The 27,249-nt window shown below is 34.8% G+C and overlaps 1 protein-coding gene across 2 annotated transcripts in view; it reads right to left on the bottom strand.

The window, feature by feature from the left end:
* Positions 1-27,249, bottom strand: part of LOC107739777 (amyloid-like protein 1) — a 77,300-nt gene that overhangs the window by 18,886 nt on the left and 31,165 nt on the right. The window contains exons 2-4 of one of the 2 annotated variants that reach the window (XM_016551981.1): positions 5,150-5,332; positions 3,372-3,389; positions 144-273 (exon numbers count right to left, since the gene is read on the bottom strand). In XM_016551981.1, coding sequence (XP_016407467.1) covers positions 144-273; positions 3,372-3,389; positions 5,150-5,332 — 331 coding nt within the window. The remainder of the gene's footprint in view (positions 1-143; positions 274-3,371; positions 3,390-5,149; positions 5,333-27,249) is intronic. The other variant, XM_016551982.1, reaches the window with a different exon arrangement.

Genomic DNA, 27,249 nt, shown 5'->3' with positions numbered 1-27,249 from the left:
TACATAACAGTTAAGTTAAGTTAAGTTAAGTTAAGTTAACAGCCCCCCCCCCCCGTTAAAAAAAAAAAACAAGTGGGCTCCCCCAAAGTCCACGGTATAGTTCGAACACTGGCTATCTGTATTATAATCTGTTTTTGACTCACCCAGACAACGGTAGGGCACGACGATGAAGGAGCGGGTCTGACAGTGACCCCAGCCCTTCTTACACCAGCCCGGGATAGTCGCTGGAGATGAGGCCTCTTCCACATGGGACATCTGCAGTCCTGGATACATCTGACATACAGTGAGAGTGACAGACACAAACACACATGAGGAAAGAGCAGGGACAGGAGTCAGGATCACAACAGCTGGAAAAAGGACAGGGGAATAATCCGTTTATCATGCAGAGAACAGAAAAAAAACACAAAGGGGATGAGAAGGAACGGGACAAAAAAAAAAATTGGCACTCCAGGATATTGCACAGTGAACTATTCTTGTTTTTGAAAATGTAGCTGCACATGGGAGTCTTTTAATATGACCATATAGCTAAACCACACATGCAATTAATAACAAGCCAGATAAATACATAATGGATGCTTTTTTTAGCCGATAGTTAATTACTTTTTAATGGGAAACCTCTCGTTTGACCACAAGAGGGAGTCGCTGAGTCAATCTTGCCGGCTGAGACTGCAGCACTTTAGAGTTAATAAAGGAATATGAAATTAATTTCTGTATTTGGCGCTAGGGGGCGTCAGAAAACTCATTGCGTATTATTCCCGAATTTCCAAAGCAATTACACCTCACCTTCAAAACATGTTTGCAGGGGCACTGAGTCATACTGAGTCATCTGTCCATTAGGATTTATTTATTTACAGATGGGAGGGAGAAAAGGAAAAATTTGTGCAGTGTTGTTATTGTTAACTACACTTAAATCTATTAAAATCGTTTTCGTTAATTAAGCTAAACTAAACTAAATTCTGAATATTAGATGAAAATATTAATATATATATTTTATATTAATATAAAAACCATACAGAAATTATATATATATATATATATATATATATATAAATATATAATATTATAGGCCGCAGTCCAAATTATATATATATATAATTTTTTTTTATTTTATTCATTATTTGTTTATTAGGGACTATATATTCTAGTGGAAGGATGAATTTGATACAGATAAAAAAAAAAATATCAATATCAATATCATTATTCTGTCTTATATTATATATACAATATATTAAAACAGATGCTCAACATCCACTGAATAGCATTGTTAATATTCATAAAAACATTTTCTTTTTTATTTCATTTTCTTTTCTTTTTCAATTTTATTATTATTTTATTTTTTTATTATTATTATTATTTGTTTATTAGGGACTATATCTTCTAATGGAAGGATGAATTTGATACAGATAAAAAAACTAATTTTATCAATAACATTCATGCAAATTAACATTCAACACTTTTTCTTGTAATATTCTGACTTAATATACAATATATTAAAACAGACACTCAACATCCACTGAACAACACTGTTGTTATTCATAACAACATTTTATTTTATTTTATTATCAGGGACTATATCTGCTAGTGAAAGGAAAGACACATTTATTAATAAATTAATAAAACAAATTAATTTGTCTCTTTAATATTTTTATATTTAGGATAACACTAAATTGTGAATAAAGTGATGGAGTTGCACACACTTTGCTGCATTTCAACATCCTTTAAATATAATCACAACACAGGACAACCTTGAGTCCATTCCGGCTTAACTATGACATATTGTTCAAATTAACATCATGAGGAATACACAAATATTCTTTAAAAAAAAAAAGAGTATTGTTCTGGGTGCATGCATGCATCAAATCAATTCGCACTGGGCTGAAGCGAGTGAGAGTGTAATCTTACAGACATATGGGAAGGGATTATTATGTTCTAAAACAAGCTCTGGCAATGAGGCCGCAGTCCACTGGCAGACCGCCTGCTATAGTCTAAACCTCATCCAGCCAGAAGAATGACATATTCTTTGGCCTCTTCATTCAATTTTGATGTCACTCGTGCCAGCTAGTATATGCCACTTCGTGCCAGGCTAGAATGCAGGCACAATAATGCTTTTAAAAGCCATTAGGCAGAATGACTGGTTGACTGGTTGAGACCAGATTAGCGCACAACGAGGTGATTTTATACTGCGGCGGTACGGACAGTGTGTTGATTCAGACAAGGTTGAACAGACATTGCTGGCACTTATAGAGCACAGACAGACAAAAACACGCTTTTTTTTTTTCAGACTGACATCTCAATTTTCAGAATTGCTGTCATGCAATAATACAGGCTTAGACTGATTTCAGCCATGAAATGTGCGCAATCATATTTGGCGAGATGCATTGCTGTACTTGGCAATGGAGTCATATTGAATGACCAGAAGAATGCAGGAAAGCATGGCATTTTTCACTCTCATTATCCATAAGGAATGCAATGGAAATTGGCATTGTACAACGTTACAACTCTACAGGGATGTAGGGAAATGTTATTTTGCAATGTTGATATCCTGAAGGAACATTGTATTGTATTGGGAAGCACTGATGAAAAACAGAGGAAAACAACCAGGCATCATTGCTCATCCCTAATTCCTCTAGATGAGACAACAGGGAATGAAAAACTTGCAATCCTCTTTGGAAGCAGAGCATACAGTCATATTAGCCGCACAATACGTTCGAGCCCGGGGTGTACGGAGACCATAAATCTCCACCGCTGATTGATGGTGAAGAATATGGCCATTATCCTGCACACTTAATACGGCGAGAGTTAGAGAGAGATTTGCATCGAGTTCCCTTTGTATGCACGTAAACGGCGTTTTACTCTTGTTTTACAATGCTAATATTAGAGCAGGCTGCCCTCGGCGTTCACCTTGAGAAAATGCTTGAGTGGAGATTGTCTGCGGATGCTTGTCCACATAGTAATTAAACCAATCAGCGCGCATGCTAATAATAACAAGCCAGATAAATACATAATGGATGCTTTTTTTAGCCGATAGTTAATTACTTTTTAATGGGAAACCTCTCGTTTGACCACAAGAGGGAGTCGCTGAGTCAATCTTGCCGGCTGAGACTGCAGCACTTTAGAGTTAATAAAGGAATATGAAATTAATGTATGTATTTGGCGCTAGGGGGCGTCAGAAAACTCATTGCGTATTATTCCCGAATTTCCAAAGCAATTACACCTCACCTTCAAAACATGTTTGCAGGGGCACTGAGTCATACTGAGTCATCTGTACATTAGGATTTATTTATTTACAGATGGGAGGGAGAAAAGGAAAAGAGGGAAAATGGATAGAAATATGTACGTATATTCAGGAATATGCATGAGTGTATTGTCACATTAGGTTTGATGTTTCGCTATATATTTTTATATATAGAGATTTGACAAGTCAAAGTCAGTCACACAGATATAAAAATTAGCAACTTGTAATAATAATACACTTCATAACAATTAATATTTAACACTATTGTTTACTTGTCTTCCAATATTCTGTCCTAAAATATACAGTACATACACGATACAATAAAATAGATGCTCAACACTCATTTTATTTGTTTATTAGGGACTATATCTTCTAATGAGAGGCTGAATCTGATACAGATATTTAAAAAAATATTTATTTTCTTAATAAAACTCATAAAAATGTATATTCAACACTACAGGCTTGAGTGGAGATTGTCTGCGGATGCTTGTCCACATAGTAATTAAACCAATCAGCGCGCATGCTAATGTAGGTGCGCTGAGTTTGATGTTTAGTGCTTGACTGAAATTAATTACATGAGTCAAAAAGAATAAAATAAAAGTAGAAGAGAACAAAATACAATGAGTCAAATAAAATAGAAAAGAACACTGGAATATAGCAACAGAATAAAACAGAACCACAAAGCAAATAGAATAGAATCAAAACAAACATAAAACAAAAATCAAACAAATAAAAAAACTATACTAAAATTGAATAGAATAAAGTGAATAAAGTTTAAAACAAAATGAATAGGCAAGTACAAAACCCAAACAACAAACAAAAATGAAAAGAAATTAAACAGAATGTAACAATGGAATAGAAAAGACTTGACTAGAATAGGATAGAGCAAAAAACTTTCTAAATAGAGACTAGAGCTCAAACAAACAAACAAAACCAACAAAACTAAAACAAATAGAACAGAATGTAACAATGGAGTACAAAAGATTAGACTAAAATATGGTAAATAAAGCCCAGAAACAAAATAAATAAATAGAGAATAGAGCACACAAAAAAAACAGAATAGAATATTGCAATGGAATTGAAAAGACTAGACTAAAATGCAATGAAAAATAATAGAATAGAATGCAAAACAAAATACTGTAAATAAAGCTTAAAACAAAATAAATAGGCAACAATAGAATAAAAACAAAACTAAACTAAAACTAAAAAAAACAAATGGAATAGAACATACCAATGGAAGAGAAAAGACTAGACTAAAATGGAATAAAAACTAATAGAATGCAAAACAAAATACTGTAAATAAAGCTCAAATAAAATAGGAAAGAATAGCACAAAAACAAACTAAACTATATAATAATAATATAATAATATATAGGCTGTGTGTGTGTGTGTGTTTAAAGAAATTAGTTCAGAATTTATTTCAGCAAAGACACATTAAATTGATCAAAAGTGACACTAAAGATGTTTTGTAATGTTACAAAAGATTTCTATCTCAAAAAAATTATATAGGAAAAAAAAAAAAAAAAAAGAAAAAAAAAAAACTGAAAAAAAAACCAAAAAAAAAAAGAAAAAAAAAAAAAAAAAAAAAAAAAAAAAAAACAAAAAAAAAAAAAAAAAAAGAAAACAAATGGAACAGAATGTATCAATGGAATAGAAAAGACTAGACTAAAATAAAATAGAAGAGAGTTCAAAACAAAAAATAAAGTTTCAAACAAAATAACTAGAACTAGACTAGAACAAAAAAAAAAACAAAAAAAAAATCACAAGACTCAAACCAAACAGCCAAGAACAGAGTAAAAACAAACAAAATAACAACAACAACAAAAAAACACAAACCAAAACAAATAGATGAGAACAGAGCACAAAACACACACACACTAGAATAGAATAGAATAGAATAGAATAGAATATCACCTCCTGGCAGTATAACAGGATCTTGCTGGGCTGGGTGAAGCATCCCTGTCGCCCCTGAGGATCTGGTTCCCACTGTCCACTCTCAGTGTTCATGTGTAGAAGCTGACGACCACAAAACATGGCAATCTGAGGTTCTGCCACATGAGGACTAACGGGTCCATTCACCTCCGTCATGGCCAGAGCCTGAGAAAGAGAGGGAGATTTGGGCTTATAATGCTGATTCCAAGTCAGAATGACCCTCAATTCAACATTAAAGCATTATTTGCTGTACATACATGTTCTAGGCAGGTGCTTTCTTATGGAACTAGACTTGTGACTATAAGCAAAGCAAGAATATGTGCTAGCCTCAAGTGCCAATTTATTAAAATATATAACAATATAGTAAACATATTTAAGAGGACGATGTATACAACTTGTTTTGTAAACAGAAGATTCTCTTAGAGAAGACACGCAAACTTCATATCTTGTGTAGCATTGAGAAAGTGAAAGAACTTGAATTGTTTCGAAGTTTGGAGTGGCCTACATTCCTGATAAAAATATGTTAAGCCTGGCTGCCTGTTATTACTGCAAACCACAGAGAGATAAGAAATATTTGAGGCCAGCAAAAACTCAGAACTATAGGGAAGTGGAAAGGACAGGACGAGCAGAGAGGGAAGAAGGGTGAGTACAGTTGTTATCACTGGCCTGACAGTGAGGAGGAAATATAACATGGAGGCTCATTATTGAATTTCAAATTGAGCCGGCAGGCCAGACTCGCTGATAACCTTAAATGCAGCTTATCCATCTCCCATCAAACCTGCGTGTAACTGGAGGACAGACAAAGACAGTACACTCAGCCGCAGATGCTCGCAGAAATAGCTTTTATCACAAATACGTCTGCTCACCGAAAAATGAAAATGTTAATGAATTCAAAAGGGTAAAGGTGAACTATTATCTTTAAAAGGTAGAAGAGGCTCAGTTTTATAATTGTCATTTTTCATCAAAATAAAGTGTCATTTTTCTCTGTGAATATGTTTCTAGGGTATTAATGCTTTCTATGTAGTGCCCTTTCCACAACCCCTTCTTGATTATCTCAGGCTGTTTTGGGAATGGAAACTTCTGCACACTGGACAGCATATGTAAACAGCATTTAAAAGAATACATTTTATAAAAAAAATAAAAATAATATATATATATATATTAGTAAATAAAATACTACAAATAATACTATTTATAAATAAAATAGTATTTATGCATAAATAAATAATAATAAATAAAGTACAAAAATACATACTATCAATAAATTAAATAGTATTGATAAATAAGTAAATAAATATTAATAAATAAGAAACTAAAAAAATAAATACTATTCATAAATAAAATAGTATTGATAAATAAATAAATAAATAGTAAGTAAATAGTATTAGTAAATAAAATAGTATTGACACATAAATAAATATTAACAAATTCATACTAAAAATAAATGCTATAAATAAGTATTGATAAATAAGAAAATAAATATTAATAATTAAAAAACTAAAAATATTATTCCTAAATAAAATAGTATTCATACATGCATAAATATTAATACACAAAATACTAAAATGTAATACTATTTGTAAATAAAATAGTATTGATTAATAAACATTATTAATAAATAAAATACTAAAATATACGTACTATTAATAAATGAGCATTTATACAATTTAATAAGTAAAATACTAAAAATAAATACTATTCATAAATAGAATAGTATAAATAAATAACAAACAAATAAAATAAATAAATACAATTCTGAAAAATACATACTATTTATAAATATAACAACACAGATAAATAAATATTAACAAATAAAATACTAAAAATAAACATCTTTAAACAAAATAGTATTTAAAAAATAAGTATTATTAATAAATAAAATACTAAAAATCAATACTATTATAGAATAAAAAACATGCAAAATAAAGTTACATAATAAACTGGATCATTCTTCATATTGAAACTGGAAAGTGCATAGTATTATGGGATACGGTGAGCCTACTATAGTAAACTACGAGTAAAGTAAGAGTACGCCATTGAGAACACACCCTCAGTTCCTGATTCGTCCTAGTCTGGCCTTCTCTCTCACATCACTCAGTTTCTAGTTCATTCACTTCCTCTCTGTCTCTTTGGCAAAGGATGTAGGTATTGATCTGAAATGTGTTCAGTGCTCCTGGAGGAAGGGCCCCGGGGACCGTCACACATGCAGAGCAAACAGTAGCCCCGTGCTAGAGTCAAGATGTTAATACAAGCTCATTGACCACTAGGTCATTTGAGTACATCAACACAGAGCAGGAAACAAGGGATCAGGCGAGAAGAGAGAGTCTAATCAGGGGAGAGGCTTCATTTCATCTGGTTATCTACCCATTTCACCAGCAGCCGGCACACTAATCGGTTCTCTGCAATGAGAAAAAATGAGATATTCCTGTGTTTGTATAATATACAGTATGTGTACCACTTGTCCTCTGCAGAGACAAGATCCACATATACATATATATTTATGTATGTAGCAGATAATTGAATCCAAAGCCTCTTAGGAAATATAAAAAAGCCTGTTGTTATGTACATAAATAATCCCAAAGCAAATGAAATCAAATGAGATACACAGCTGAGATCATACTAAATTCAGAAATGTTGAAATATGAAGAAATGTATAGTGACTGCATAAATGTTGCTTAAAACAAATGGCATAAAAACAACAAAATAAAAATGCTTTTAAAACATGATTTATGAAAAGAATTTAAAATAAACAATGAAAAATAATGTTGGGGCAACAAAATAAAATCAACATGTGCAAGAATCGTCACTGACAGGACTGCTTTTCAGAAGAGAAAATTACTGCGCCTTTCAAAGCATCATTAATCTGGGGTTTGTCTGCGCTGGAGTGATTTATCCTGGATTACATCTAATCTGACAAATTAGAGTCAAATTTGTATCAGGGTACAGACATTGAATTAAAGAGAGGCAGCAATTTACATGAGTGATTGTTTAAAAGTGTCAGACAGTATAATAATAATAATAATAATAATATGTGTGTGTGTGTGTGTGTATATTAAGCACATTTAAAATCTTACAATATAATTTAAATATTAATAAATAAATAGACATTTAAATAATAAAATATAATATTAAATTAAACTGAATTAAACTATATGTACTTTCATATATACAAATACATATATTTGTAATATATATTGTGCAATATTAAAATCTTATAATATAAAATAATATTAAATTAGAATTATATAATTATATATTAATATATATTTGTAATATTATTATCATTATAAATTATAATTATAATATCAAAATATCTTATAAAATCTTAAAATATATTATTGAATGATAATTAAACTGTGTATACTATCATATACATATTTTTAAATATATTTCTAACATATTTTTATTTATAAATAAATTACATTTATTTAATATTTTTACAATTTTAAATTAAATCTAATTTAAAGTATTCCATTGTTTGTGTCAGGTTACAATAACTTAATTTTTTCATCAAAACTAAATGCATTTTGATTAAAAACAAATCATCAAACCATTGAAGAATTCAAGTCAAGCAAAAATAATTTTCTTTTCATCACAGAACTAGTCATTTTGATCAGTTCTATTCTGTGGCCAAGAATGATCCTAATCGAACTGTAATAATGACTAATGATGAAGAACACACTGTAACACGTGATTATAACACAGATCCCGTCTGCGTCAGTGCGTGGACTCTGAGGGGGAGTGATGCTGCGAGGTTGCAATGCTTCTTACTTGTGGGCGGAAAGACGCAATCAAAGCAAAAAAAACAACTTTTAAAGCCTGTCAGAGTTTTTTTACACTCCAAAGCTCGCCGCGTTTCAATGGCATGCCAAGCGAGGGCACCAATCTGGCAACCCTGGCAAAGACTGGAAACCCGGCGTACTTTAATCTTCAGCGACAGAGCGAATGACAGACACACAGCACTCAGGCAACCAATTAGAGCGGAGATGCCCACAGGGAAGAAGAGGGGATATATATATATATATATAAAAATAATACTAAAAATTACATATTACTCCAACTTTAGCTAAAATATACAAAACAACAACATAAAACATATTTTTGGGCAAAGATTTTATACATAAATACATATATTTAATATTTCTAAATTAATGTATTTTATTCTTGGTGTCAGCTGAGATTACTATACTTACTGGTAAACTGAAAGAAGCTTATTCAAAATTATTTCAAAATACAATTACCAAGAAATGTTCGTCCAATCAAAACGCTCGGTCCGAGCGTTTTAATTGGCTTTCCTATACCTGCCTGTCAACGTATGTATTAGCATACCTCTGCGCAACACACACACACACACACACACACACACACGTGTGTTAAACGCTCAGATTGAACCCTGGTGTCATGACCTTGCACTTAGTCATCGCTGAATTTCAGCTGTCGATTACTCATGAAACGGTTCTCAAGTGAACATCTGCTGGTGTCGCTCTTATTTTTGAGTAAAACAGATTTTCCGTTGACTCAACTGAATCAGTACACTTTTCACTGTTTCAGCACAGATTACAGAGAAAAAAAATATTTTCCTCAAAAAATAATATGAAATATTACAAAATGTGTAATATTGGAAGCCATTTTATTATAATATTTTTTTCCAATTTCGACAGTACAATATTTTTCTTGCAGTACAATATATATAATATATCGATCTTCCTTCCTGGTATTGTAGTATTTTTAAAGTTTTCTCACCGGTGAATGACACATGATGTAGCCCAGCGGTTCCCAATTCCAGTCCTCACGCCCCCGCACTCTTCATATTTTGCCTGTCTGGCTTAGTTAACACACCCGATTCAGATAACCAGCTCGTTAGAAGTGAGCTACGTGCATGAACTGTGTTCCGATCGATATGATCCCTACACAGTGTTCATTGCTCCCTACTCCCTGAGCGGGAGAAATCCGTTGAAGTTTACTTCACTTCGGAACATGAGCTGGAATTAGGAACCGCTGATGTAGCCTATTGTAGTAATGCTGTCTCTGGTATTCTGGTCTGTGTGCGTATATGCGTTCGGGGGGCGTGGCTTTGGACGGCGATTGCAGGGAGGGTGGGATGTTCGCTTTCAGTGCTATCAGGCTAAAGTTAGCATTTTCCAAGATCTCCTACTGCACCTTTAAATATTTGTGTAGATTCTGTGTAGCTGTTTGATTACATTACACTGACCTGAAACACACACAATTTTACATACCCTGACATACAACACATGCATCTACAGCAAACCTCACACACTGGATTACAGCAATGCCTGGAGGAATTAGGACTGATTTCTATCTGCCAAGATGGTTAGAGTTTTCTTTAGGACCTCTGATGTGGTTTAAAACAGGATGAACCCAGGCATGGTACGGGACCGGCACCTCTATCTCCTGAAACTCTGCTCAGATAATGGGATGAGATAATTTTTTTTTTTAATTTGAGGAAGGTCATAGCCACATAGGAGACTTCCGGACATTTGAGAAGATAACCTGTCTGCACGCTCTCCAGCTCTTAGTTCCATATGCACACATGGCACAAACACACACTCAGAAACACACACGGTGAAGATCAATACCCAGAGCTTTTGTACAATCCTGCTCCTTCAATCGATATCAGTGCATCAGGAGCCCCAAGGTCTGATCTAAAACATGCACACACACACACACACACACACACACACTAGCATACAAACAGGAGGCTTGTTATATGCCAAGTCTTTCAGGCTTAGGCCAGATCGCATTCTGGGAACAGCAGATACGCATGACTCCATGATGTGCATCATACGATTAATTCTAGCAGTCTGCTAAAATCTGAGCCGGGTTACACAATGCTTGACGTCCTCCATCCAAAGCAGAAAAATGCACTAAGCAGCAACTCTTTCCCTCAGATAAAAGAAGCATCCGCAAGCGTTATTGTATTGGGGATGACAGAGATGAACGCATGCTCTCATTCACTACAAGGTATTTAAGACGCAGCCTTTTATCTTGCTTGTTGATGACAGATGCCATCAGTCTTGAAGCACTCGCCAGGTTGAAGAAGGATTATGCTTAAAGGGATAGTTCACCTAAAAATGAAAATTCCGTCGCCATTAAATCACACCCATGTTTTTAGAAACCTGTATGAACTACCAGCTTCTTTGTAAAACAGTGATTAATTATTCATATTTCCCATGAACTGATTCGTTACATATTTAATAATTATTTATTTATTTAGTAGTAAGGAAATTAAAACTTTTACTCAGCAAGAATCCATTAAATTGATCAAAAGGGAAAGTAAACACATTTATAATGTTACAAAATATTTTTATTTCAAATAAATGCTGTTTTGTTGAACTTTGTTTCTATTCATCCAAAAACCCTGAAAAAATGAATTATGGTTTCCACAAAGATATCAAGCATCACCTCTGTTTTTAACACTGATAAGAAATTCTATTTTAAAATGAAATAAAATAAAATAAATTAAAATGGAATAATATTTCACAGTATTACTGATTTTACTGTATTTTTGATGGGGAAAAATGTAGCTTTGGTGAGCATAAGGTACTTCTTTCAAATAAATGAATAAATAAATAAATATTTTACAGACCCCAAACCTTTGACCTATTCAAAATCTTAAAAACCACTGCAACTGGATCATTAAATCAAATTTGTGAACGAATTTTCCACACCAGTTTTGTGAACTGGCTCAATCAGTTCCTCAAATGATGAGAGCAAAAACCAAAAACATTTATTCATAATGCAGACATTACTATTTACCACTAAGAGGTACAGGGCTGATTTTCAATTACTGATTACTTAAAGGAGTCATATGATGAGATTTCAAGTTTTCCTTTCTTAGCGGTTAATAAACAGAACTGCACACATCCCGCGGAAGAACATTCCAACCGGAGCTACTTCTCTAAGTTTATGTCTCTGGCGATTCACGCAGGTATGTGTTACTCCGCAGCGGTGACGACCCGACCAGGCTACAATAGTCCAAATATAAGTACTTATTATAAGTGTACCGTAGTGATTTGGAATAAGACAAAAACGCGGTTTGGAAGATGAATTCATGATGTACTCGCTCATTATATACATTTTGCAAATTTTGAACACAGAAAAAGTTACATAGTGCTGCGTTAAATAGTCTTTTTCTCATGCAAATGTATTGTATGATTTCAGAAGATTCATAATATAGCACATGAATAATAATTTTAAAAAAAACTACTTTGAAGCTTGACAGCCCCAGACCCACTTTCATTTTAGACAAAAGAGGCTAGCAGATTCTTAAAACCTTTTGTGTTCCATATAAGAAAGAAAGAAAATCACACGGATGTGGGTTTGGAAAAACACAAGGCTGGAGTAAATAACTGTCATTTTTGGGTGAACTATTGCTTTAAGTTCTCTGCTTGAGGAGATTCAACTGCAGTTAACCAAATGATGCATGTAAACACCATCTAATAGCAGATTCCCCTGCAGACAGCACCAACAACACGGCATTATTAGATACAAAAAGCAGGGATATGGGATCGGGTTTAATTTTTGCTCTGAGGCAAACGGGGAAATTAGCAAAAGATAATAATGAAAAAACATCAAAAGATGTATTTAAATGCTTTCCGGGAGTAAAGAAAACATTTTGCAGTATGGTAAAATAGCATTCACATGCCGCTCGCAGTGGAAACTGCAGCATTTCATGCAAAGTCTTGTTAAAAAGAAAATCCCATTGATGCAGATTCAGTCATTGTTTCATTTTAATCGACCACGGCATCACGCAAATGTAATTAGATTACGTTCTGATCCATTCCATTAAGTTCAGTTCAAAAGCATATTATCCATTACCTTTAAAAACAGAAAATGATATTTGACTCATAATGCAAGTCACAAGCTCCATTGTAATGCTATTGAAAAGCTCCATTTGATTGCTGTTCGCTCTTGAACGCTAACATTCAGCAGTCACCGATTAAACCCTGTTAAACGGCCGTGACTACATTCACAAACAACACCGGTCCATTTAAAACGGATTTGCTCTCATTCACTGCTACTCCCTCTCCATCTGCACAATGGAAACTCAAGATTTTATCGCGCAAAAGGCCATGCGCGCACAGCTCGCGCCGTTCAAAACAGCGTGTGTACTTGTTTTTGGAGGGTTATGTCGTGATTGATTTTCCTTCACGTCAAAGTGAAGTGCAGCAAGCTGTATGTTCCCTACAGCTCATTGAGGCAGAGAGCGAGGGTTCGCCTGAGCCCAGTCAAACTCCTTAATTGGACAGTCAGAGCTGGGTGTATCCAGAGCGAGTTCAACATAGAGGAGGGAAGGCAAGCACAGACAGACATACACCCACACACGTACACTCGAATGTGTTTGATTTGGCTCAAGACTTGGAACCAATGACTTTTAACCCAAACAAACTACACACAGACTACACTTTTCGTAGTATGAAGAGTGTGAACTGACTAGTTAGACTACTTTGACATAAAAAAAGACCTCTACACTATTATTAAAACTTTTGGGGTTTGTACGTCTTTTTTTATTTTCTTGAAGAAAATTAATACTTTTATTTAGCAATAAGGTGATTAAAAGTGATAGTAAAGACATTTATGATGTTACAAAGGATTTCTATTTCATAAAAGCTGTTCTTTTGAGCTTTTTATTCATCAAAGACTCCTGAAAAGAATCAGTGTCACGGTTTCCACAAAAATATTAAGCAACACAACTGTTTTCAACAGTAAGTGTCATAAGAAATGTTTCTTCAGCCACAAATCAGTATATTAGAATGATTTCTGAAGCATCATGTGACACTGAACACTGCAGTAATGATGCTGAAAATTCAGCTTTGCATCACAGGACTAAATTGCATTTTAAAATATATTCAAATAGAAAAGAGTTATTTAAATTGTAATAATTTATTTTTTATATAAAAAAAAAACAGGCATATAAGCCATATAAGTCTTAATGAGAATATAAGACTTCCTTCAAAAAGATTTAAAAAAAACCTTACCAACCCCAGAGTATTATGAGTAGTGTATATTATGAATGTTAAAGTGTTAAAAGTAGTGCTGTCAAACGATTAATCGCGATTAATCGCATCCAAAATAAAAGTTTTTGTTTACATAATATATATGCGTGTACTGTGTATATTTATTATGTATACATGAATACACACGCATGTATATATTTCAGAAAAACATGTTGTTTATATATTAAATATATATTGATATAATATAAATTATATGAATATAAATATATACATGTAAATACATGTACATATTTTAAAAATATATACTGTATGTATGTATATTTATACATACATAATAAATATACAAAGTACACATATATAATATGTAAACAAAAACGTTTATTTTGGATGTGATTAATCGTGATTCATTGTTTGACAGCACTAGTTAAAAGCCAAACAAACATGTAACTAAATTTAATTTTTCAATTTGATTCCTCTTAGTCTGCTTTAAATAATGCACATCCTTCCTTACATCAAATTTATCTCTAGCTATGCTTTCATCATGTCTTCATCTTTTTATGCATATTTTTAAGTATCGCACCCAAAAGAGTGATGGAAAAAAGTCCCTTAATTCACAAAAAAATGAAAAAGAGTTAATGCGAATAATGGGACACAGAAACGCATTTGCCAAATTAATTCTTTAATGTACATCAAAAAAGTCATGGGACTTAGCTGTTCGTCCTGAGGTGCAAGTAATTTATTAGATATGGAAATTATTATATATTCAGTGGCTCCTCCTGCTTTTCTTAGTGGTATTTAGTGCCAGTTTATCAGGAAGCGATGATTTTGTTCTTTTTGACTCGTTGGATTAAAACGGTGCTTTATTTGCAAATGCTTTATGCGATATCCTAATTTTGCGACAATGTTAAATTTGCAACTTTGAATGTAAACATATCTACCGACTGCTTAAAACAGCATCTGCAACCATTTTTAGTTCCATAATCAGACATATAACAGGGAAAACAGAATATTCAATAGAATAAAATAAAGCTTCAACATTTCCTAAAAAGATTACCAATTTAATATTTTTGTTCTTTGGAATAACATTCACCAATAAATTACACCAGGAATGTGTATTAACAAAGTATATTGACCACCATCCTAAAACAAACATAAAACCGCCCCATATTCATTCCACCTTCCCCTGAGATTGTGTTCCAGCTGTTTGCAGCAGCATATGAAATATGGTCATTCAATAACAGTGTCTTGCTTTCTGATTAAATATTCCACACCAGTCGTTGTTCCTGGTCGTGGATGCAGGATGACATCATGCCTGGCGATGATGCAATCGTAGCTAGCTGCTGGGTAAGTGAAGAGAGAGAGGACGCCAGTTCATCATGTGTCACCTTTTAACAAGTCAACCTCCTTTTAATCCATCAGACCACCCTGCAGTAAATACGGAGTGTATGGATTGTGTGCGTGACTGTGTGTGTGTGTGTGGATCCTCTGTTCATTAGAGATGCAGTCATCTCCATTTGTACCCGTGTGTGGTAGGATGAGTCCATACATCATGCGTCATTTTAGACATGTGACTGTCAGTTGAAAATAGTGGGCCACAGGTTTTTTTTTATGTTCCTCGTAATAATGTGGCACTACTGAATCACGATCCCTCCACACCTCGAATGTAGAACAAAACATCAGTGGTTCATCTATATCAGCCAAGGTACACGTCATATTGAATGCTAAACGAAAATTAGGTTCTGAGGGATCAAAGTTAAGTCTGTTGAGGGCACTGGTGTAGAAACAATTTCACAAATAAATACAAAGAATCGGTAACACGTATTAACACATTAAACATGAAATTTTGAAGTAGAAAGACTGAAATCGTATTTTCAGAAATCGTTGTTTTATTTACAACTTTGAAAAAGTTCACACACACTCACACACACGCACGCACACACACACACACACACGCACACACACGCACACACACACACATATAAATTGAACACAATTAAATGTGATCTAGGATGTTAAGTTTTCATTCGCAACAAATTAAATACTGCTTCTACAGTGACAAAGGTTCATCGCTATAAAACATGGAAATATAATTATACACACAAATCAATCAAAAGGTGAAAAAAAAGTGACAAAGCCCTCAGCTGCTGAAGGTCCCAGGAGTTCAGCCAACTCTTAAAACTGAATATTACACAACAAGCTCTAGCTTGTCAGGAAGTGTCCCTGGAAACACTTCTTCCTTTGGCTCAGCAGCACAGTGGGCTTTTGCTGCAAATTTGGGGAATAAATAGAAACAAACATGCGCAAAGCTCTCACATGCGCTTACACAAAAATGTCTTTCTGCAGGACAGATGGCCCTAATAGTGGGTGGCTGGCCAGCTCTCCGGCCCCCCTCCACCCTTTCTCTCTCTGGCTTTCTGCTGATCTCAACCCTCCACAATCTGTCTCCCTCTTCCTTCCTGTCCGTGTCGCTCTCCCTTGTCCACCCCCCACCCTAAGTAATACAGCCTCTACAAGATTTGGGTGCATTCATCATTGTAATCATGCTGATTAATTATTCAGTGCTCAGCCTCATTTGCCTGCCAGCCCTTGATTAGGAGAGCAGAGAGTCAGCTGGGTCCACCCTGCTCTTGGATGTGGAGAAGCCTGATGAAAGAGGCTGGACAGTCTCGGAGCAACAACCACTGTTAGATTCTGACGCTAATTGCATGCCCCATGCTAATTGCACGCTGTAATTAATGTTAGCGAAAGGCAACGAGCTGTGGAGCCATCGATTCTCACACTTGGCTGGTGTGAAGGGTGGACAACACAGCAGGAAATGAGATGTTACGGGGGCAAACAGTTCAGTATCCCTTGCCAATTTCCAAACTGGTTTATGCTGGTTTAGTTGTTGGGTCAGCATAATCACACGGCAATTCAGAACTATTTTATGTTTTGGCGAATTGGTCCATAATTCGTATGAATTTGTATGTTCTCATTTGTATGATCTGCTTTCTATGGAAGCATGTAAATGGCCTTTAAAATGGCCTTTATATCTCACAATTCTGACTTTTTTTCTGGCACTTCTGAAAAAAAAATAGAGTTATGAGATATAAACTCAGAATTGTGAGATGTTAACTAAGATATAACTCACAATTCTGAGAAGAAAGGTCCAAATTGTGTGACATAAACTCGCAATTCTGTGAAAAAAAGTCAGTATTGCAAAGATAAAAACTCAACTATACACTTTTCTCGCAATTCTGCAAAAAAAAAAGTCCGAATTGCAAGATATTAACTGATAAATGTGAGATGTTAACTAAGATATAACTCAAAATTCTGAGAACAAAAGTACGAATTGTGTGACAAACTCACAATTCTGCGGAAAAAAACCATCAGTATTGCAAAGATTTAAACTCAGAATTGCAAGATGTTAACTAGGCTACGTTTACACTAGTGCGTTTTCGTTTTAAAACAAATAACTTTTGCTACGGTTATGCCTGTCGTTTACACTACTTCGCCATTTGCGACCCTCGAAAATGGAGACTTTCAAAAATGTCGCAGACCCCGTTTTGGTTGGAAAATTAAATTCCGTATTAGCTCTGCATATCCTTGATGACCATGTAAACAATAACATCATGCTCATTGTTGTACCTGCATGAATGGTCATGTGATATGCATTTTCCATTGTGTAGCGTGGTCGGAGATCGTTTCTGAAATGCAGGGGAAAAATAATGATCTTTAAAATAGCATCATATGACCCCTTTAAAACGAAAACGCACTAGTTTAAACAAGGCCTAACTCTCCATTCTGAGAATTCCAAATTGCAAGATGTTAACTTGTGTTGATGTTAACTGAGATGTTAACTAAGATAAAATTTGCAATTCGGAGAAAAAAACTGAAATGTGAGATTTACCGGTAATCTCTTACAATCATTACAAAAAAAAATCAGAATTGCGAGATGAAAAGTCGCAATTACCTTTTTTTCATTTTTTATTCTATGGCAGTAAAAAACTGAATTGCAAGATATTAAGTCAGAGTTGTGAGATGTTGACTAAGATATCATTTGCAATTTGGAGAAAAAAAGTCTGAAATGTGATATATAAACTCTAAATTGTGAGAAAAAACTCACAGAAAAGAATTGCGAGATAAGTCACAATTACCTTTTGGATTTTTTTCTATAGCAGAAAAAAACAGAATCGCAAGATATAAACTCAGAATTGCAAGATGTTAATAACTAAGATATAATTTGCAATTGTGAGAAGAAAAGTCCGAATTGTAAACATAAACTCGCAATTCTACGATAAGCTAGAATTGAAAGATTCAAACTCAGAAATGAGAGATGTTAACCAAGATATAACTCTCAAGAAGAAAAGTCTGAATTGTTAGATGTAAAATAAAACGTTGCAGCTATCTTTATTACTATTGTTTTTTTCTGTGGCAGAAAATGTTTCCATAGCTTATGTACCAGTGATTGTTATGTTAAGGGGTTTGAAAGTTATGATTACGACTGATACGTTTTTGTATGACATGGAAGAAACAAAATCACAGTAAACAGATCAATAGATCTATTCTTATTAACAAATGAACCGAATTTTCATGTTAGAGTGAACTAACCCTTGTGGTATCATACAAATTTGTATCATTCATATTGTACGAACTCACACAAAATCGTCATCTTGTAAAATAATAACATTTTCCAGTGAGATCAAGTTGTGTAGGTCACCAGGGTCCACATCTTTTCACAACTTAATTTATTCTCATATCTGTTTGTTTTGCCTTGGGGTGAAGCATGGGTTATAAGGCAGTGGTGTCTGCACTGACAGGGCAGCTGGACGCTCGCCGCTTAGGGTCTCATCAGTCCAGATTAGTTGAGCTGGATCTCCAGCTGCCTTGATGAGGAGCAGATGGCAGATGATGGGTGACCCCTGCAGGGATTGTTCTGGGACGGGGTTTACACACTAGAGAAGCCAAACCCATACACATTTGGATGCGCTAGGGTGCGCTCGCACTTACTTCTCTATTAAGAATTCAAGACATCCATATTTTAAAGAGATCAGTCACCCCAGAATTAAAATGTGTCATCAGTTACTCACCCTCATTTCATTCCAAATCTGTTTGACTTTATTTCTTCTTTGAAACACAAGAAGACATTTTTGAAGAACGCTGGGGCCTGAGCCGAAAAGACTTTCATTGTATAGACAAAACAAAACGCTGAAACAATTCCTAAAATGTCCACAGAAAAAGAAAGTCAATATTTGGAATGACATGAAGGTACGTAAATGACAACAGAAGTTTTAATTTGGGGTGAACTAACCCTTCTAAGCCTGTATAATAGTGGTACTTTCAAACAGCATGTCAACTGAAAGTCATGTAAAGACTTAAGCTCATATAAACTAAACTAAAGGAAAAATTTACATTATGTTGCAAACCTGTATGGATTTCTTTATTCTGGTATTCTGAAGAATGCTGGGGTGAAAACAACAACAAAAGAAAGAAAGTAGTACACATTTGAAATTACACGAGGTTCAGCAAATGATGGCAGAATGTACATTTCTGTTATTCACTTTAAGGAAAAGCTTATTGAAAACCGTCAATAACTGTCACAAGAGAGTGGCATCCAGTGTATGACATAGAACGTAGGTGAGAAGTGATGAACATGGAAGTGCAGTGGAGAGAGCAAAACAAAACACTGGTCACAGATTAGAAGTACAAAATGAGGATTTGTAAAGAGAATTGACAGAGGATTTCGATATAAGCCAAGAGGAGACTGTTTTTTTTTTTTTTTGCTGTAAACAAAATTTGGTTCTTGCGAAAATAGCATATCCTCACCAGAGCTTACGCTATGCCTACATCCTACGTCATCCGCTGGAACGCCATGAACGTGCATACGACGGTTAGCAGAGGAGAGATTACGGTTTATAAAGTTTTAAATATGGATATTTTTCTTACACAAAGGTATTGCTTCACTTCAGAAGGCCTTTATTAGCCCCCAGAGCCGTGTGGAGCACTTTTTATGATGGATGGATGCACTTTTTTGGGCTTCAAAATCTCGACCCCCATTCACTGCCACTATAAAGCTTGGAAGAGCCAAGACATTTTGTACATATAACTCTGATTGTATTCCTCTGAAAGAAGAAAGCCATATACACCTAGGATGGCTTGAGGGTAAGTAAATCATAGGGTTATTTAAATTTTTGGTGAACTATCCCTTTAACAAATGATGACCATTTTCATGCTCGGGTGAACTAAGCCAACGTATTAGCCGGTATAATGGCGGGAAAAAAAAAAAGTCAAACAATTGTTATATAAAGCAACAATAAAACAAAACTTTATATCCTTCCTTCTGCAGAACACAAAAGAAGATATTTTAAAGAATGTTTAACTGTTTTGACTCCACTGACGTGACTTTCACTGAATAGTCCCCTTGAGATATTTTTCAAACAATCTTCTTTTGTGTTCTACGGATAGAAAGAATGTCATACAGACTTCGAACTACATGAGAGTGAGTAATTATCGACAGAATTTTTCAAGTCCTTAAAAGTACCGCTATTAGATAATAAAAACCAATAACAATAAATAAAGCAGATGAAGTAGTCATAACCGAAAAGTTTACTTTACTCATTGAATTACTGTGCATTTGTGGGCCGTAAAGTCGTAATGTCCATGTCCTGTGTCACAGTTTAGTGAAGAAGAAGCCATGATGCATAGCCGGAGATCTCCCACGTAGCCTGTGAGCTAAACCACGAGAATAGCCCTACTGGTCTGAGAGGTTTCTACACAGTACACACCCACATTAGTCCAGATGGGCACCAGCAGCGAGAGGTGAGTCACTGTCAAACCACACAAACACATTCACCAGACCTTAAATAACCGAGCACGCTTCTAATATACAAACAATCTACAGGACCAGCAGGGAAAATCTTGTTTTTCTGCATTGAGCCATTGCCGCAGTGTACTGGACTGATATATGTGTCTGACTCAGAAAGTGATGTACGACTAAACATTCCACTTTCAACAATCTCCTGTCAAACTCTGTTTTTTCTTTGTTGCTGTCACCCGCCGTTCTGTTCCTCGCCATCATTAAAGCTTTTTTGTCCATTCCCCCTCGAAAGTGGGCAGCTTCCTTTTTATAGCTTAATTGCGAGAACATCAAGGACGGCATCAAGCAATCTTTTTTTAACAGACAAAGAGGCTTTTTCATATTCTAAATTCAATTACTTCTATTCAGCCTTAGGAACGGTTCATAGATGACGGCTCTTGGCCTGTTTTTGGGGTCTTTCTGATGAACACACAATGTCCTGCTAGCTCTCTCTCTCTCTCAAAAAACCCCCCCAAAAAACCAAATCAAGCGTCATTCGTACGACAACTGCAGCTAAGTCTGGCGTGGCCCAAAAAGCACAGAACAAAGGCAAGATTCTGGTGGGAACTGTGTGATATCTTAACTAGGACTTTATGACCTCGAAACGACAGAAAACCTGACCGTTAGAATTAGATTTTGACATTTCCAAAAGAAAAAACCTGTGCAAAACTAGCTGTCATGATGTTCCGAGTGGTTTTTAGAGTGTGCTATGCAGTTCCTATGGTGCCTGTGGCTGCGAGTTCAATGCAAGTTTATGGAATATTTTTTTGACTGTTTTATGGTCCGCAAAGCAAATCTAAAAGCAATAACACCCCTCTCATAAATAAGCTGCTTGCTGCATAATTTGAGGCATCATTCACGTTAGCATTACAAACTGTATGGGAAGAGTTATAGATCAATGGGAATAACCTCTATCATTAGAACATTATATCCATTACAATTCATTATTAATTATTTACATATAATCTTGATGTTGCATTTGAAAAATAAAATTATATGCAATATTCTTACAAACATTAATATATATGAAAAACTATGATAAATAGATAAATACATACAATATATGTATTATTTACACCATATTCAACACCCAAAGATCATAAAAAAATACACATAATCATTATATTCCATTTATGTCTCATCCTCCCCACACTTTTTATTTTGACGAAATGAATCACTGAACTTCGTCACATGAGAAGTGGGCAGAGAAACCACTGCTGTTCTTAGTTTAAACACAGGAAGTTGTTTGCACTTTCTATTTCGCCCACTTTTTCTCAAAAGGAATGACAAACAGCATGTCACTGTTGTACTGAGGACAAACAATTACTATTTCATAAAGAAAGCAACAATATTTTCCAATATTACCAATATTAAAACCACAGTAGTCCACCACCAACCACACACCATTCAGACTGTATAATGCAAATACTTTGAAATGTACAGCATGCGATTTCATAGTGTTCAGAAAGGACTTTAAAAAACACAGACTGCAAAGACCTGTGGTCTGTTCCTTACTGTACTCCGTAGCTGAAGCATGTTCAAATTCAAGTTGCAACATTTCCTATTTTGTTCTTGTATCCCTATTATTTTCAGTCCTCTAATGTGTCAAAAAGGTGTTTTAAATGCCAAAAATAAAACTACATTTAAAATTTTCTAAAGCAAATGTGAGTGGTGTTTACCCACAACAAACTTGTCACTACAATACTAGGATGTTCTTCATTTAAAAATAGCTTATTTTCTCAAAAAATTATTATTTGGTTATTTAAAATGAGCTGATGTAACCCATTTCTTGTACGTTTTGGCACACAATCACATTTAATTGTGCAAAATAAAAAGGTTTAATGGATTTGCATGGTACAACATTTTGTGTCTTGTGTATTCCAGTCCAATCTAAGATATAATCTCTCCAGACAATGACTGCAAAGGATTTACACAATAACACTACTCTTGACATCACCGATCACCTTTCTGTCGTGAGGTCATTTTCTTGGCCCTTGCATGTAAAGAATGAAACATGACGTGAGATGTCCGTGGCACTTGTCACCACTGCACATATGTTTCAATTTATTCCTTATACTCATTTAATGCATTTCATTCGTTCGGTGTCTTATGCCTGAGCAAATCTGAAGCCATCTGAAAGCTTGCCAGCAAGACGCAGCGTTCTAACCACTGTGAAATCACTAATCCTGCTTTGGAATCGCTTGCTTTTCTTTGTGGGTTATTGCAGATCAGCAAATGGCATGAGAATTGGATTTGAAAGGATAAAGATTATATTTTTCCCTTTCTTTCGAGGCAGGTGCGTATATCAAGGCTAATGTGTATGTATAAAGACCGATTTATCAAATTCAGCTTGTTAAACGAAAGCCCAAATAACAGTCATCAAGTGAATTACTTTCATTGTCGCTGGGGGAATATCCTGATCTCTTATTCCTCCGAATAATAATTCAATCCTAAACACAGAATTCATCAGTGAAATCAAACATTTACCTCCTATCTGCCTTTTTTGGTTTGCGTCACTTCTATTACCACCACGACCTTTGGGACTTTAAAACAGTGCTCCGTTTGAGCAGCCAAGTATATAAAATCAAGGATTTGACTTTTAGCAGTTTATATATTAAATGTAAACTTAGGTCAAAAGTAATCAAAAAGTAATCAAAAAGTAGTCTGATTACATTACCTAAAATGTGTAATGGATTACGTTACTAACTACTATTTTTGTCACGTAATTTGAATTAACGGATTACAATTTGTAAGTAATCTAACCAGTTCATATATATATACTGTACATACACACACACACATACACACACACACACACACACACACACACACTCACATATACAGTATATATATATATATATATATATAATGCATGAATTTAAATAAATATGAATTAATTAAAATAAATAAATTGCAGAAATAAATGTATGCATGTATGCAAATTTATGCATGCATACATACATACTGATTTTACATATATATTTAATTTTACTGATGAATTCCATGCTTAGGATTGGACGATTAGAGGGAAAAGTAAATAAATAAATATAAATAAATAAACAAATATTTGCATAAACACGCACATAAATATAAGCATTAATAAATGAATAAATGCATAAATGTGTAAATAAATGAATAAATAAAAACATGCTTTTCTCATCAAAAGCCAAACGAAAACACCTGCATACTTAGTACCTCTTTTAAAACTTGGAGACCAATCAAAAAAAGGAGGAGATTATTTGAAAAATCTTCAAAGTACATTCTTAATCTAAAATTTATGAATTATGTTGAACTGGATTGATTTTACCAAAGGAAAAATGGGAAGAAAAAAAAAACACACACATGGATTGTAGGAGATGTGGAAATAAAGATAATTTGTTTATGGAATTGCTCTTAAGGCTTTCCTAAAGAGAAGCACCTGTAAAGAGGCTGCAAATGTCAACACCTCACCACACGCAAACACGAAAAACATGCATGTCTGTTCCCTGTTTCTTCTCTCTACATAAGGACAATCCAATCCACATGGGGGCTTATTGTGATTCAAGCTATTTTTCTTCAAGGCTGTTTTGTTGCAGCAACCGACCGTGTGTAACATTAATACAGTCCCGCAACATTTGAAACGGTCCCCACTGGTCTTTCAAAGGCTTCTGCCTCTAATAATGTTTCTGTGCAGTCAGCTAATACAGGAGTCACAGACCTTTTTCCTTGAGCTTTTGTGCTCTCTCTTAAAAGCACATTTGCATGTCACGTTCATCCTCATTAAGCCCTCGTTTCTTCTCTGCTCTCATCTCTTCCTCACTCTCTCGCTCACTTTTCGACTGCTCTTAGCACATCTGTTGGGTTTGTCAGCTGCAGGTTGCTGCCTTCACATTGCTGTCCCCATTGGATCTCTTTTGCATGAGGTACATGTGTGTGTTATCGATCAGATGATGACCGACTGCAGTAGGTGTAAACCTGCAAAAAAAACACTGCAGTGATTGTGGATGGAAGATGTATATGGCTGAATCATTTCAGGTTAGGGCTTCAACCTAAAAAAATAGCTACATGGACAAACACAAGATTGCAAATACAACTGTAAACAGCCGAGATGAAAACAGTCAACTGAGACAACTGCTGACATATAATGAGAGTTTAAAGGTTCAGTTACATACATATATATGTATGTATGCATTAGGTATCATGAATTAAGAATGGACCAAATTATTTACAGAATTTATTAATCTAGATGAATGTTCATTTCTAAATATACTATTGTTCATTGTTAGTGCATGTTCATGCATAATACAATAAATAATGTTAATTTATTATTATTAAATTGAAAGGTTAAAGCTGTGTTTTATATACACTTTTGAAAGAAATGAATACTTTTATTTAGCAAGGACACATTAAATTGGTCAGGACATATATAATGCTATAAAATATTTCCATTTCAAATAAATCCTGAAAAATCACGGTTTCCGCAAAAATATTAGGCAGCACAACTGTTTTCAACATTGATAACAATAAGAAATGTTTCTTGAGCAGCAAATCAGCATTTTAGAATGATTTCTGAAGGATCATGTGACAAGACTGGAGTAATGATGCTGAAAATTCAGCTTTACATCACGTAATAAATTACATTTTCAAAAAATATATTAAAATAGAAACCAGTTATTTTAAATTAGAATAATATTTCACATTGTTACTCTTTTTACTGTGACTTTGAAAAACAGAGTATGTGAAAAATTATATTCACTCACATTATTAAACACTGTAAAATTGCATTGATAGTTCATGACAACCTAATGCAATATGCGATGTAACCAAATTGAACCTTATTGTAAAATATCACCAAATTAATGTAAGCTAATCTCTGATTGGTGGATTGAAATGTTTTTGTCCTGGACCAACAAGGATGTTGATTCAAGAACATTCAAGTCCTACTTGAAAACATATGCCACTATAAATCCAAAAATCATGAGCAAAATAGACATTGGTTCTCCATTTTAATCTCACTGCTATCAACAAGAAAAGGTTTTCTTAGGAAAGTTTTATTTCCTATTGGAATGAACAAACATTAACAAAATCCATAAGAAACAAGAATGTATAAAGTCCATGCTATTCAATCTCATTTTGTGAAAACCAAATTCCCTATTTTCAATATGACTCTTGACTTTTAGACTTCATCAGTCTTTACAGCTCTAGTATTTTCAGTAATACAGCTTTACCAACATACATGCTGTTGAGAGCCCATTATAATAGCTCAATATACCTCTTCGCTTTCATTTACAAATCCAGAGTCAATGCATTTAAACCTGAACCTGAGGAATCTGAGCTCTTGCTGGCTTTGAGCTGTGATGCATGCAGGGTTATAGAAAACTTGTCAAAGTCTCCGTTAGCATGATCTCGCTCTCCCCAGAGGAGAGAAACACTGGGTTTCCCCTCCTCGTTCTTCACGTTTACCTTTGTTCACTTTGTTGTGGAAATTTCCAAGAGGTCCAATTAAGCTTCCCCCTGAATTGTGGCATGTGCGATAACACATTTAAAGCTTTTTTTATATCAGTTCTTTCACCTTATCTCGTCACAAGCCCACCCTCCCCCCATCTCCTTACGCACATCAAACACTTCTGCGTGTATTTTTGCCACTCCTTCCCCTATTCTTTACCTCGTGCTCTCTTTCGGCATCACTTGGCCACTGAGGCTGGTTGCTGTGGCAACATCTCCCAACGGAGCTGGCTACCTTCCCTGTTACCGTAGCAACTGGTTCCCTGCAGGATTCCAAATGAGCCACTCCATCTCTCTCTCTCACTCTCTCTCTCTGCTTTCCATAATTGAACTGGAATAAGCTTTCCTGGCTGCTTTATATTCAGTAGGTCAAAAATATAGCCCAAAGAACCGCTAAATGAGCACAGAGCATTAGAGCCATTGATATTGTTTGTTTGAACGCTACATCGCTCCCACTTAAGATGCTTAGACACACATTTACATGTGACTGATGTTGCTTCGACACAATGGCTCATGACATAATTAAACAAGAGCGAGCAACCAAATCAGATAATGTCCAACAATCTCAGTGGTCTAAATGGGTTTGGGGCATTTTACCCCGAATCTCCGCATCTCTAAATGCTTCATCATGTCCGATGCTTGGAATAAGGATCTTGCAGTTTTTCTTTTAAAAAGGGAATTACACTATTAAGTTATGCAGATTGGTTCAAACGGCCTCTGCCTGTTTTCTCTGAGAATGTGAAATATACAAGAGCTGCTTTATTGTCCCTACTGCAGGAATATAT

The sequence above is a fragment of the Sinocyclocheilus rhinocerous genome, unplaced genomic scaffold (genome assembly GCF_001515625.1).
Source record: "Sinocyclocheilus rhinocerous isolate Xijiao unplaced genomic scaffold, SAMN03320098_v1.1 scaffold2120, whole genome shotgun sequence".
NCBI classification, from domain to species: Eukaryota; Metazoa; Chordata; class Actinopteri; order Cypriniformes; family Cyprinidae; genus Sinocyclocheilus; species Sinocyclocheilus rhinocerous.
This window is presented reverse-complemented; position numbering and strand designations above follow the sequence as displayed.